Source organism: Bos indicus x Bos taurus, chromosome 1 (assembly GCF_003369695.1).
Source record: "Bos indicus x Bos taurus breed Angus x Brahman F1 hybrid chromosome 1, Bos_hybrid_MaternalHap_v2.0, whole genome shotgun sequence".
NCBI classification, from domain to species: Eukaryota; Metazoa; Chordata; class Mammalia; order Artiodactyla; family Bovidae; genus Bos; species Bos indicus x Bos taurus.
In genome coordinates this window covers 52,665,350-52,679,449 of record NC_040076.1, presented here as the reverse complement: position 1 = coordinate 52,679,449, position 14,100 = coordinate 52,665,350, and the positions used below count along the sequence as shown (strand labels likewise).

At 37.9% G+C, this 14,100-nt stretch overlaps 1 protein-coding gene across 1 annotated transcript in view; it reads left to right on the top strand.

Annotated features, from left to right (window-relative positions):
• The window catches only part of IFT57 (intraflagellar transport 57), a 74,204-nt gene extending 60,362 nt beyond the window's left edge, over window positions 1–13,842 (top strand). Inside the window, exons 7-11 of the mRNA XM_027567269.1 lie at window positions 6,374–6,445; window positions 7,731–7,862; window positions 9,177–9,239; window positions 11,990–12,056; window positions 13,104–13,842. Coding sequence (XP_027423070.1) covers window positions 6,374–6,445; window positions 7,731–7,862; window positions 9,177–9,239; window positions 11,990–12,056; window positions 13,104–13,282 — 513 coding nt within the window. The 3' untranslated portion in view covers window positions 13,283–13,842. The remainder of the gene's footprint in view (window positions 1–6,373; window positions 6,446–7,730; window positions 7,863–9,176; window positions 9,240–11,989; window positions 12,057–13,103) is intronic.
• Window positions 13,843–14,100: the final 258 nt, after the last annotated feature.

The window sequence follows — 14,100 nt, the reverse complement described above, 5'->3', positions numbered from 1 at the left end:
AGGCAAGGAGAGCGGTGAAAAAGAAGGGACAAGGAATATCTACTAGTGCTCTCAAACGTTGTCTCAGACGAGAAAAGTATTTAAAAGTGCCTCATAACCGAATGGATTCTCTCTTATTTAAGAATTGCTGTTATTGTTTAACAGTTCTTCTTACTGCTCCTTATTTGGAGGATTGGATCCTAACATATCATTGAAACCTATATTCTCCATTCTTACCACTAACCTTTCTAAAGTTTTTAACTCTCTCACTTGTAGTTTTTTAAAGCTATGTATTCATGTTTTGGGACCTCCCAGATGGCTCAGTAGTGACGAATCTGCCTGCAACTTAGGAGACACAGGTTCGATTCCTCAGTTGGGAAGATCCCCTGGAGAAGAAAATGGCAACCCACTTCAGTATTCTTGCCTGGGAAATCCCAAAGACAGAGGAGCCTGGTGGGCTACGGTCCATGGGGTAAAAGAGTTGGATACAACTTAGCAACTAAACAACAACATTCATGTTTTTAAAATGTTACAAGTACAATTATTTATGTCCTCTATTATAGCTATATTAAACCCCTTTCAGAAATGTCTTTGGGCACCCAGAAAGTTTTTGACATTTTTTCCCTTGATGATTAAAACTGACAAGATTCTCTTATAGGAAATTGGGAAAGTGTTGTTAGAAGAGGAAGAAATTTAAAATACCAATATTCAAATCCTGTTTTAATAAACACATATAAATATACACAGATATTAATTTTTACTACGTGGACAACTAATGAATATACTCTATTGGCAGTGTTTTTTCACCTTACTGTATGCTACATGTGTGAAAAACAGGCTTTTTTTTCTGTGAAATATTTTTGATATGAATTTAACATTTTAATATACAATATTATATATTGTATATATATGTGTGTGTGTGTATATATGTTATATAATTGAATATAAAATCATATGGAATTTTAAAATCCAGTGATGAGCACTTATGAACCCAGTACCCAACCTGAGAGAGAACTGGGCCATTACAATACCCTGGAAGTTGTCCATGTGCTGCCCCGCTGCTGCCCCTCCCCACCCCCACCCCATAGGTAATCACTGTCCTCTGATTTGTGTACTGCCAGTAGCTGCTACTGCCTCTTCTTTTTTTTTTTTTTTTTTCCTTTTTAGTGTTTTCACATATATGTGTGTCCTTCCCAGGTGGCTCAGTAAAGAATCTACCTACAATATAGGAGACCCAGCTTTGATCCCTGGGTCGGGAAGATTCCCTGGAGAAGGCAATGGCAACCCACTCCAGTATTTTTTTATGGAGAATTCCACGGACAGAGGAGCCTGGTGGGCTACAGTCCATGGGATCACATAGAGTCGGGCATGACTTGGCGACTAACACAACAACATGTGTGTACATCTCCAAATAGTGTATCCTTGACTTTTGCTGTGAGCTTTATAAAAACGTTACCATACGATGTTGTTTTTAGGAATGAAATATATGTTGCAGAATTAGTTTAAATCGTCCTCTACTGTTAAGATATTTAGAGAGTGTTCTACTATTTTACACAGAGCTTATACATTGGCCTTTGTGTGTATCCCAATTATTTCCTTGGGAATAATTTCTAGAGGTGAAATTGCTGGGTTAAAGTATAAGAACACTTTTATAAGGCTTTTATAAAAATAGTTGTATGTCAGGAAATGTGTCCATCTCAAAGATTTTAAGAAAACAAGCATTCAAATTTGCCTGGCAGATAATTATAGATCATTACTAGTTTTCCACTTTAAAAAGCAATAAGAATACACAAATGTCCCATTAGCTTATCAAATTAGAAAGTCCAAAACCAAATTCTTCAGTATTTCTGACCCCCTGAAATCTATTCTGTTCTTGTCACACTGTGATTGTACTATGCTCTCAGTTCCTAAGGCTAGAAACCTTGCAGACATCTGTCTACTTGCCCACATCTGTCTACTTGCCCACCTCCCCTTCAGCCGCCTCACACTTCCCCTGAGTTAGTAATCAACACACTTCCCCTGAGTCAGTAATCAAATACTTGTAGTCTGTCTCTGCAACGTCCCTGGAATCCACCCCTTCCCTTCCATTCTTACAAGCACTGCTCTGATAAACCCCTGCTAATCTGTCAAGTGGACCATGACACAGCTTCTTAATTGGTCTGCTGCTGCTGCTAAGTCACTTCAGTTGTGTCTGACTCTGTGCGACCCCACAGACGGCAGCCCACCAGGCTCCCCCGTCCCTGGGATTCTCCAGGCAAGAACACTGGAGTGGGTTGCCATTTCCTTCTCCAGTGCATGAAAGTGAAAAGTGAAAGGGAAGTCGCTTAGTCGTGTCCGACTCTTAGTGACCCCATGGACTGCAGCCTACCAGGCTCCTCCATCCATGGGATTTTCCAGGCAAGAGTACTGGAGTGGGTTGCCTTTGCCTTCTCTAATTGGTCTGCTACCTGCCTTCAATCTCAACCTTTCTAATTAGTCGTTCACTCTGTTACTTTCTCAAAACACAGACTTGTCTTTAAAACTGAAACTAAAAATCTTTGATAGCTCTCCATTATCTCTACAAGATAAAATCCACACTCCTTAATTAAAGCCCTTGATCTAATTTAACCTACCATCTCCAGCTTTGTTTCCTTGTGATTCAACCACCCCACCCTAAGAACTTTGTGTGTTATATTCTAGCCAGCCTGGCCTACTGTTCTCTATATATTTTTCTGTTTTCCCTTGTTCTTGTTACTCCCTCAGCCTAAAATACTGTTCCTCTCCCCCTCCTTTTCAGCAAGTTGAAATGCTAGTGCTCATGTTTCAAGGTTCCAATGAAACGCCAGCTCCTCCATGGAGCTTAACATCAATGTAAGTTATCATAGTTATGCACAGATGAGTCAGGCATGTTTGCTTCTCTCAAAATACTTTGAATATCAAAACATGAAAAAAATGCATGTTTTAAACATTTGTTGGATCGAAAACAGTGCTAGGTAGAAAAAAGTAGAACACAAAACTGTTTTAAACACCAGTTACACTAAATTTTAAATGTATGTATAAATATATGTGTATGTTTATACATTTATATATGTAAATATATACACACATATACATATATATCTATTGACAGAGACAGAGACTGATAGGAATACTTGAGCTTGATGTTTATTAAGCTTCTAACATTTTTTTTTTTAATCAGGCAGGATGAGTACTTCTTTACAAAATTATTATAATGATACTTGTTAGGTTCATTATCTTTCATCAAGATGCTTGCTTGAGCTTAAACAGGTTCCCATTTTAAAACTTAACCACATTAGATCTAGTTGCAGGAGGTCAGCCAGTTGCTTCTCCTTCCTTTTCCTTTGTTGACTGGCTTAGTTGGAGGGGCCTGTTTCCAGGTCACGTCTGTCTAACCATAGTCATAGGTCATGAGCAGTCCAGGCATTGCTATAGATGACTATTAGATGGGTGAATCAATGATCTTCAAGATTCTTTCCACGCTTGTATTCTGAGATACGTTCCACTCATGAGACAGAAAAAATGCTTAAGGACACAGCAAAGTGCTGTTTGTTCTCTGCTCTAGGGTTTCCCTGGTGGCTCAGGCAATAAAGAATCTGTCTGCAATGCAAGAGACCCAGGTTTGATCCCTGGGTCAGGAAGATCTGGAGAAGGGACTGGCTTCCCACTCTAATATCCTTGCCTGAGAAGCCTGGCAGGCTATAGTCCGTGGGGTTGCAGAGTTGGACACAACTGAGCAACAAACACTTCTTTCACTAGCACCTTCACTGATGTCAAGCAACCAGTTTCTCCTTTTATTAACTCTGAACTGCCAAAAGATACTGTGTGGGGATTAGTACACTGGGCTTCTGATCCACATGCACCACTACCTCTGGGGCCTTGGACACGGCCCTTTCTGTCACCGAGCGTCTGTTTGCTCTATCTGTGAAATGATGAAGGTCAGGCTAGATGCTCTTTGAGCTTCTTTGCAGATGTAATGTAATTTCATAATTGATATGTGTGAAATATCCAAGGATTTTTTACCATATAATCACAGACACGTTTCAAAGTTAAGAAATTATTACACTAGAACTATTCACAAAAGAGTTTTTCCTTCATAAAGTGGTGTAGATATAAAATGGGAGCAGGAAGGGAGAAAATGCAGGAAGGTATGTGTGATTGAAGGATAGCCTGGCCCCATCACTTACTTCAACTCACCTTAATATTTTTTCTCTTCTGATGAATATTTCTCAAGTCTTAAAATTGTTACCTTTAGTAATATAAATCAAAAATTTTGAGAATCTCTTCTAGGAAATTAAAATGTTGGGATAGATTTTAAATATGCACACAAATTTAGATCAGTCTCAAAGTAGTAGAATATATCTCAAATATATGAACTCTAATAATCATTATAGAGATTTCTTAAGAGAGAGACTCTGAAGTCTAAACAAGAGAGCCCCATTTTAATTTCAAGGGACAAACTAATATTTGATATATGATACAAGTTCAAACTACCTTACAATTGTGCTCGTTTCATATGCTAGCAAGGTAATGCTTAAAATCCTTCAAGCTAGGCTTCAGCAGTACATGAACCAAGAACTTCCAGATGTACAAGCTGAATTTAGAAAAGGCAGAGGAACTAGAGGTTAAATTGCCAACATCCATTGGATCATAGAAAAAGCAAGAGAATTCCAGAAAAACATCTGCTTCATTTACTACACTAAACTGTGGAAAATTCTGAAAGAGATGGGAATACCAGACCACCTTACCTGCCTCCTGAGAAACCTGTATGAGGGTCAAGAAGCAACAGTTAGAACCGGACATGGAATAACGGACTGTTTCAAAGTTGGGAAAGGAGTATGTCAAGGCTATATATTGTCACCCTGGTTATTTTAACTTCTATGCAGAGGACATCATGTGAAATGCTGCAATGGATATATCTGTCACAAGCTGGAATCAAGACTGCCGGAAGAAATATCAACAACCTCAGATATATAGATGATACTCCCCTAATGGCAGAAAACAAAGAGGAACTAAAGAGCCTCTTGATGAAGGTGAAAGAGGAGAGTGAGAAAGCTGACTTAAAACTCAACATTAACTTCCGGGTCAAGGAGCGCGCGGCGGAGGCGACGGCGGCGGTGGCGGTCGGGCCTAGTTGTGTCTCTTGCTGTGGCGGCGCCTGCGGCAGCGGCGGGGAACGGCCGGCGGGGCGCACGGTTCCGGAGCTGAACGCCCATGTCCAGCGATGGATGACGACAGCCTGGACGAGCTTGTGGACCGAAGCCCGGGGCCCGATGGCCACCCCAGACTCCGTCCTGCCGCCCTGGAAATTAAAAAAAAAAAAAAAAAAAAAAAACTCAACATTAAGAAAACTAAGATCATGCCATCCAGTCCCATCACTTCATGACAAATAGATAGGGAAACAATGGAAACAGTGAGAGGCTATTTTCTTGGGCTTCAAAATCACTGAAGATGGTGATTGCAGCCATGAAATTAGGACACTTCTTCCTTGGAAGAAAAGCTATGACAAACCTGGACAGCATATTAAAAAGCCCAGACATCACTTTGCTGACACAGGTACATCTAGTCAAAGCTGTGATTTTTCCAGTAGTCATGTACAGTTGTGAGAGTTGGACCATGAAGAAAGCTGACTGCCAAAGAATTGGTGCTTTTGAACTGTGCTGTTGGAGAAGACTCTTGAGAGTCCTTGGACTGCAAGGAGATCAAACCAGTCAATCCTAAAGGAAATCAACCCTGAATATTCTTTGGAAGGACTGATGCTGAAGCTGAAGCTCCAATACTTTGGCCACCTGATGTGAAGAGCTAATTAATTGTACAAAACCCTGATGCTGAAAAAGACTGAAGGCAAGAGGAGAAGGGGGCAATAGAGGACAAGATGGTTCCATGGCTTCACCAACTCAATGGACATAAGTTTGAGCAGACTCTGGGAGATGGTGAAGGATGGGAAAGCCTGGCGTGCTGCAGTCCATGGAGTCACAAAAAGTTGGACATGACTTAGCAACTGAAAAAAAACTTGATTCCAGAGTTGCTTCTGTTATACATAATTGTTACTGTTTAAACAAGTATTTCTTTTCTAGTAATTAGTTTTGTTTTTTTTTTTCTATTTTGATGGGTAGTCATAAATATTAACCACCAGCAGTGCAGGGATGATTTATATTCAAATTGTCAGACATCACTCTGTGAACACATAAAATAATTTAAATTTATTTAGAACCTTTTATCCTGAAGTGCTCTACACATATTTCCTTATAATCTGATTGCAGGCTATATATAGGCCTCTCCTACCTGAAACAGAGCAGCAACCAAAGTAATTAAAATAAAGAATATAGCTTCAAAACTGTAGAAGAAAGAAGGAAATGTATTTTTCACTTGTTTCTCTATGCTCTTATCCCTATAGGATTGGAGAATCCATGTTGACCAAATGCACCAGCACAAAAGTGGGATTGAATCTGCTCTAAAGGAAACCAAGGTATGTGACTTACTTCAGATGAGTCCGTGAGTCCATTTATTCATCTGTGAAGTACCTGTTAAGGGAAGACATGAAAGAAAAGTGGCGCAGTCCTTACCCTTGAGGAGTTTACTGATCAAATATACCATATTATATTTCAGCAGCCCTAAGATTTAAACCAACTAAATAAAGGTAACTATTTAAAAGATGTGGGTGTGTATATATATATATATATATATATATAGTTTATTGCATACTTTATAGTATAGATATAGTTTATTTATATATGTAGGCGTGTTAGAATCATTTCATCATTCTTTCCTCTTTGAATCCCGAAGAATAACAGAGTGCCAGGCCAGCAATGCCTAGAACCTACAGCTTCCAGGCTTGCTGCCCTGCCAGGAATAGGGACTTTTGGAGACTACCACAAGGAAGCCAAGCTGGAGTAAGGTTCTGGTTCCCAGACTGGAGCTATAAGTTTGGTTTGGTTTGGTTTGAACGGTATAAGTTTATTTTCCCACAGTTGCAGAGGCTAGAAGACTGATATCAGGATGCCAGCTGACCAGGTTGTAGGGAGGGCTCTCTTCTTGGCCACATGCAGCCACTTACTCACTGTGTCCTCACATGGGGAAAGAGAGCTATGATATCTCTTCCTCATATTATAACAACACCAGTTCTGTGAGCTCCACTCTGATGACCTCATTTAATCAAAATCACCTCCTATAAGGCTCCAATACAGTCACTTGAGGGGAGATGGGGGAAAGGAAGGCATCATCATATTAATTTCGGAAAACACAATTCAATCATAGTAAGATTGCTCATGCCTAAGTATGAATCTGCTATAGAACCCCTTATTCCCTCTGAATACCACTCAAAACTGGCATCCTTTTTGTGTCACCCAATGATGTCACTGCAGACTAGAGCGATAAGTTTAATGATCTACTTCCAGCTGCAATATTCCAGTCATCTTTGAATTGTGCTTATAAGAAAATCATGTTATTCCCTTACCTACTTTGATTGTGAACTTTAAAGCAAATTCCACTCACACACATTTTGGATTTGCATAAGGACAAATAAATCAACTAACACTACCAGGTGCTTTTTAATTTTAACATTCTGCAGAGTGTGACTAAAATAATTCTCCTTGCAGACTTTTTTGTTACTGAAAATTTCAAACTGTTTCATCTTTTTTATTTGTAACTAAGAATTTGTGGGCTGAACAGAGGGAGATTTAACCCATTTAAAACTACTTTGGAAAATCATATTTGTGCATTCTTTGCCTATTAAAATTTCATGAAATTTCTAGGGATTTTTGGACAGACTTCATAATGAAATTAGTAGGACTCTGGAAAAGATTGGCAGCCGAGAAAAGTACATCAACAATCAGCTGGAGCACTTGGTTCAGGAATATCGTGCGGCTCAAGCCCAGCTGAGTGAGGTAACTGAAGAGTGATGCCTGGGGCTCATTCCAGTTCATGACTCTGATCCCTAAACTTGACACAGCACTTCTCTTCTAGAGGGTCATGCAGTACTTTTCACAAACAGCAGCACAGTAATTCTCTGCCCGCATTTGGAAGCAAACGGAACTTGTCATCTCCATTTTACGTGCGATAGAAATGACATCCTAGGAGTCTTTAAAATGCATTTCTTCATCTGATTGAAGTAAAAGAAGTCATATATTCCTTAGAAAAGGAACAGGGTGTCAGGACACCTGGTTTTGTTTCTAAGTCTGCTGTTAATTTACTGTCTGAGTAGGAGGAAGTAGAAGAGTATGCATATACATGTGTCGGGGGAAAAGACAGCCTTGCCATAATGGCTTACAACCACATAATAAGGGATATGAAAGCAAGACACATTCAAAGACAGCAGTTTAATTAATTAAATGAGCACATTTTTTGATCCTGTCAAAGTTTTAGAATTTCAACCAAAAATAAAATAAAAACCTTCATCCTTTGAAAGCAGCCATGCTTTGTTCCAACGGTAGGGATCTAATGACTTTTCTCTGGGATTTATGCTCCCCACTTTCCTGATGTTGAGGAAGACCACTAAGAGCACTTACCAATGTCAGTTGAAGGCAGACAAGGTTAGAAGGAGAAAAGAATGGGAATAAACTGGAGATACTTCTATATTAATACTTTTAGGAGTTCTCAAAGATGAAGCAGAAGCTAACCTTCACATTTTTTATTGTTTGTTTAATTAACTGTTCGCACATATACACACGTATTCATGGGTATTTTTATTTTTAAAATGCTGTAAAAAGTCTCTGATTAAAGCCACCCTGTATTTCTCAAACACTGATACTAAATAATTGTTAAATTAGTTCCCAAGAACATTTCTGTATTCTCATACTGCTTGTTAAATCTTACTAATTACTGATTCTGATGTTCTATTGTTTCTGAGAACGAGTTTTCTCTGCATAGCAGGCAGATTAGATCAACCAAGAGCCATTGTCTAAACTGTTGAGGAATGGCTGAGGACAAATTTTTATTGTGAACTGTGGCCCTGAGTGTTACACAGTCAGTACATGGTGGTTAAGGTAGTTCAGCCTTATATAGTGTTTTCATTAAACACATGGTGCCTGTTAGGAACATTCAAATAGCCGCTGTTAAAATGTCGCTTTTCACAAATGTATTCACAGACAAGGAAGGGGTTGTCATAGAATGATATGCAGAAATTGTAAATACAAAGAGGTCATATTTAAGTAATCTGCTTGTTTTGATTTTGCCATTAAACAAAATATTTTCTCCCTCAGGCAAGGGAGCGTTACCAGCAGGGAAACGGTGGAGTAACTGAAAGGACCAGAATCCTGTCTGAGGTACGCACGGTTCACCCAGATTCTCACCTGGCAGCAGGGCCCTGCTGTTGACAGCCATGGATGGGTTAATACTGCTACAGCCACAGTTGTTTACTTTAGTAATTGCTTCCTGTGGCTCTAAATCCTTTTCTTCAGGAGAAAAATCCCTAAATTTTCTTTTCAATGAATCAGTTAGATATTTATATACCTACTTATTTCCACAAAATGCCTAAAATTGTTTTACTAAATGTAATGTAAAATATGCTGATGATATTAGCACGTTTATAACCTTCCTTAATCTTTTTAAAAACATAATAATTATAATTAATATATAGAAGAGTTAAGTATTTACTTAAATGTCTATAGTAAATTTTAATATTAGTATTTAAGATATAATTTTTTAAATGATTGTTGTTGATAACTTGTATGTGATCCTATTTCTCTGTCCACAAATTGAGACGGGCATTTAACCCTTTCCCTTCTAAAGACTTTTTAGAAGGGATTTTTAGAGTATTTTTAGAATAGTCTAAAAAGAAGACTTTTTACAATGTTTACATACATTGTTGTATTTACTTTCATCATTTTGCAAGAAACAGAAGACCTAATATATATTAGTTATATTAATAATACATGTATTATATTTTATGTATTAGGTCTTACCTTTAAATATTTGTGTGTGTGTGTATATATATATATTAATAATATATACTCCCACTTCTCACTGAAGAGCTGAGAGGAAAAAAGACCTGAAAAGATCAGTAGCCAGTGTGGGACTAAAATCTAAGACTATCTTTGGATATACTCAAGTATAATTGTTACAAACTTTTCTGTATAGTGGGCTTCCTAGGTGGCTCAGTGGTAAAGAATCCACCTGCCAGTGCAGGAGACACAGGAGATGCGTGTTCAATCCCTGGGTCGGGAAGATCCCCTGGAGAAGGAAATGACAACCCACTTCAGGACTCTTGCCTGGAGAATTCCATGGACAGAGGTGGGCTCTAGTCCATGGGGCCACAAAGAGTCTGACATGACTGAGCAAACAGAGCACGCACACACACACACACCCACACACACACACATTTCTATACAGTAGAATTAAGCTTTCTTCCTGGAGATTATTTGAGGAGTAAATAGTTATTTTAAAATAATAAAAATATTACTTTAGAAATACTTAGACTGTAGTCCTGTGGTGCTTCTAGGCAGATAAAACATTATACAGAACTAAAGTGCTCACTTACATTAGGTAAATTAACACTGGAAGGGAGTCCAGGGAACCATTTAGTTCTTTCGGAGTATGTAGTTATCCCCAGTTGTAACATTTCAGATGCCTGAACAAAATTAATTTGCTTTACTTGGATGTGCACTTTATTCCCAAGGAAGTTTTTACTCACCAGTATGATAAAAAATAAAGACTACTAAGTTACAATAATTATGGTTTGGTTCTAAATTGTATCAAAAATTTTTCAGTTTTTTAAAGGTGATACTTTCCACCAATATTAATTCTAGTTTGGAAGTTTGCTAATAACAGAGACTATAGTACAATTTTGAGTATGATGTAGAGTATATATAAGGGCCAGTATAGCAGCACAGTATGCTTCTTGGAGTTCATGGTTTGGATAAAGCAGTTAGAATATTTTTACATATAGCCATATGGCATAAATGTTATTTTTAGTGTCCTATAGTGGAAGAGGTGGCATATTCTCTTACAAAACTATAATATTAAGAAAGATACCTAGTAAATCTTTAGAATTAGCAAAGCTTTTAGGATGTTTATGGTATTTTAATTAATAACTAGTCATTAGAGACTTGCATGGTAGATGCTATGAGATAACTGCAAGGCTTGAGTGCCTAATGCCTAAAAAAAAAACAACTTAGATCTTTTTTATTCTATCATGTTATAACCTGAGAGAGTTAATGAGAAAGTAATTTGGTGATGTCAGTATCAGACTTTATTTTTTGGGGCTCCAAAATTACTGCAGATGGTGATTGCAGCCATGAAATTAAAAGAGGCTTACTCCTTGGAAGGAAAGTTATGACTAACCTAGATAGCATATTCAAAAGCAGAGACATTACTTTGCCAACAAAGGTCCGTCTAGTCAAGGCTATGGTTTTTCCTGTGGTCATGTATGGATGTGAGAGTTAGACTGTGAAGAAAGCTGAGCGCCGTAGAATTGCTGCTTTTGAACTGTGGTGTTGGAGAAGACTCTTGAGTCCCTTGGACTGCAAGGAGATCCAACCAGTCCATTCTAAAGGAGATCAGCCCTGGGATTTCTTTGGAAGGAATGATGCTAAAGCTGAAACTACAGTACTTTGGCCACCTCATGCAAAGAGTTGACTCATTGGAAAAGACTCTGATGCTGGGAGGGATTAGGGGCAGGAGGAGAAGGGGACAACAGAGGATGAGATGTCTGGATGGCATCACCGACTCGATGGACGTGAGTCTGAGTGAACTCCAGGAGTTGGTGATGGACAGGGAGGCCTGGCGTGCTGCAATTCCTGGGGTCGCAAAGAGTCAGACATGACTGAGCGACTGAACTGCACTGAACTGACTGAACAATAGGAGCATGCTTAGAAGATAAAAAGCTTAGCATGTCTGCATACTTTATCTTATTGTTCAAATTGGGAAGCCCAAATTATGTCCAGGATACTGCTAATATCTTTGTATCCCTTTATGTGTGTATTATGTCTGAATTATTTGTCTTAATACGTCATTCAAAAATTTGGAAGTTTCTTTAAAATCCAATGCTCATGAGAACTTTTGTTTTCAATGAAAGGTTACAGAAGAGCTAGAAAAGGTGAAACAAGAAATGGAAGAAAAAGGCAGCAGTATGACCGACGGTGGTAAGTACACACGAATTTTAAGAAGAAAATAAGCAAAAGTGTCTCTCCTTAAGAAATGTATTTTTTAGAAGGTATTAATAAATAGGAAGTCTCCTTTTTAAAATGAATTTGTTTGAAGGAGGGGTACATGGTACAAAAATGATGTCTGATAATCAGTATACTATTTTCCTTATAAATGAGCTGAGAAGAGTCATTTTTACTATCATTCAGGATTTTATTCAAACTATATCTGTTCGGATTCATTTTGATATTTGGCAAAACTAATACAATTATGTAAAGTTTAAAAATAAAATAAAATTTTAAAAAAAAAAGAAAGAAAGAAATAGGATATGCCTGTTTAAAAAAAAAGTAATATTTTGTTCTGTTTTCATCCAGTGAGATTCATCATTCCATTTTATGGTACAAAAACAGTCAGTGTAGGTGGTAATGTGATGACTCCCTTTTTCACTCACCCTCAGTAGGCCTGATAGTCAAGGGTCAGATAGGGAAGAATTAATATTCCGACAGTAATCATCCTCCATTGTGAGCTAGTTACTTTGACATGGCCTGGTGGTGATTGCCCAAAGGCCTTTCTATGTTCTAGAAAGATTTTAGAGTGTTAATGGTACATACTGAGTGATCTTTCAAAAGGTGATGTATAGAGGGTTTGCAGTATGTTTGAATGAGCCCATTAGCTGTGTCTCAAAGTAATTCTTTTTTCCCTTTGCATCCCTTTTTTAATCTCCTTTCTCCCATAGTATCCTTTTTTCCTTAGACAAATATACTAGCCCATTAAAAAATACTGAAGAAATCATTATACACCCCTTTAGCAATTCTTCCTCTAGAAAAGAAGTTCAGCCTCAGTACATCAAATGCTACATCATTTCCCAGCCTAGAAATTTCAGGTGTTTAAAATGCCACAGCAAAACTGTGTGAATGTCAGTAAATTGTTGGCTGTTTTTAACCCTATTTTTGGCTTAAGACAAAGTGAGGAAAATGTCATACCATTCTGTAATAAACTGATACTCCAAATGAAAATTTTTATTCCATGTTATTTTCATTCTGCAGCTCCTCTGGTGAAGATTAAACAGAGCTTAACAAAGCTGAAGCAAGAAACCGTTCAGATGGACATTAGAATCGGTGTTGTGGAACACACATTACTCCAGTCGAAACTGAAGGAAAAGTCCAACATGACAAGAGACATGCATGCCACAATCATTCCAGAATCTGCAATAGGCTCTTATTAAAACATACCATTTATCATGCTTCTGATTATTGGTTTTTTATAGAAAATCATATTTCATGTTGCATAGATTACAAAGCACAGTTATTCCTCTTAAAGCATGTTGATGGGTATTTTTTTACATATATACACACATATTGTATCATGATGATTATGGATGGTCAAAACTTTTAAATTGAATATAATATTTAATAAAGTAATTTAAAATTCTCACTTTCAAAGCAGCTTTCACTAATCATTACATATAGTAAAGCCCTGACCTGGTGGCTCACTGTTCTTATGGTTCCTTGCATTTGAGAGAGAGGAACGTGGTGCAGAGTGGGTAGGACCCATGCTTTCTGCAGGTGCTGCTGCTGCTGTCAGCACGTGGACCTTTGGGACAAGCCAGCCCCTTCCATTTGATACACACACAGTCATCTCAAGTGCTTCTGCTCCCAGACGCAGCCAGCAATGGCTGGGAATTCTTTCCAAAATTCCAAACTACCCTTGCCTCAACTTTATGGTTACCTAAAATTACATTTTTTTAAAAAAAGCATTAGAATAAAACTTCAGTATCTTTATTAACATTTGAAGTTTATTATTTACCATGACCATTTCATGACTAAACTGATTTTATATCTACTATGATCTAAGGTTCCCTGATAAAAAATAAATATTTCAGTCATGTTTGATTATGTTTCTGTAGTGAATTAAAAGGTGTATACATTTCTCAGTTCTACTTTCTTCTGTGGTATCAGATATACTAAAGAATCATTTTGTAGCAGAAGGAAGGATAGCAAGTCATGTCACAATCATCCTCCTGGTACTGGCAGTCTTTACTTA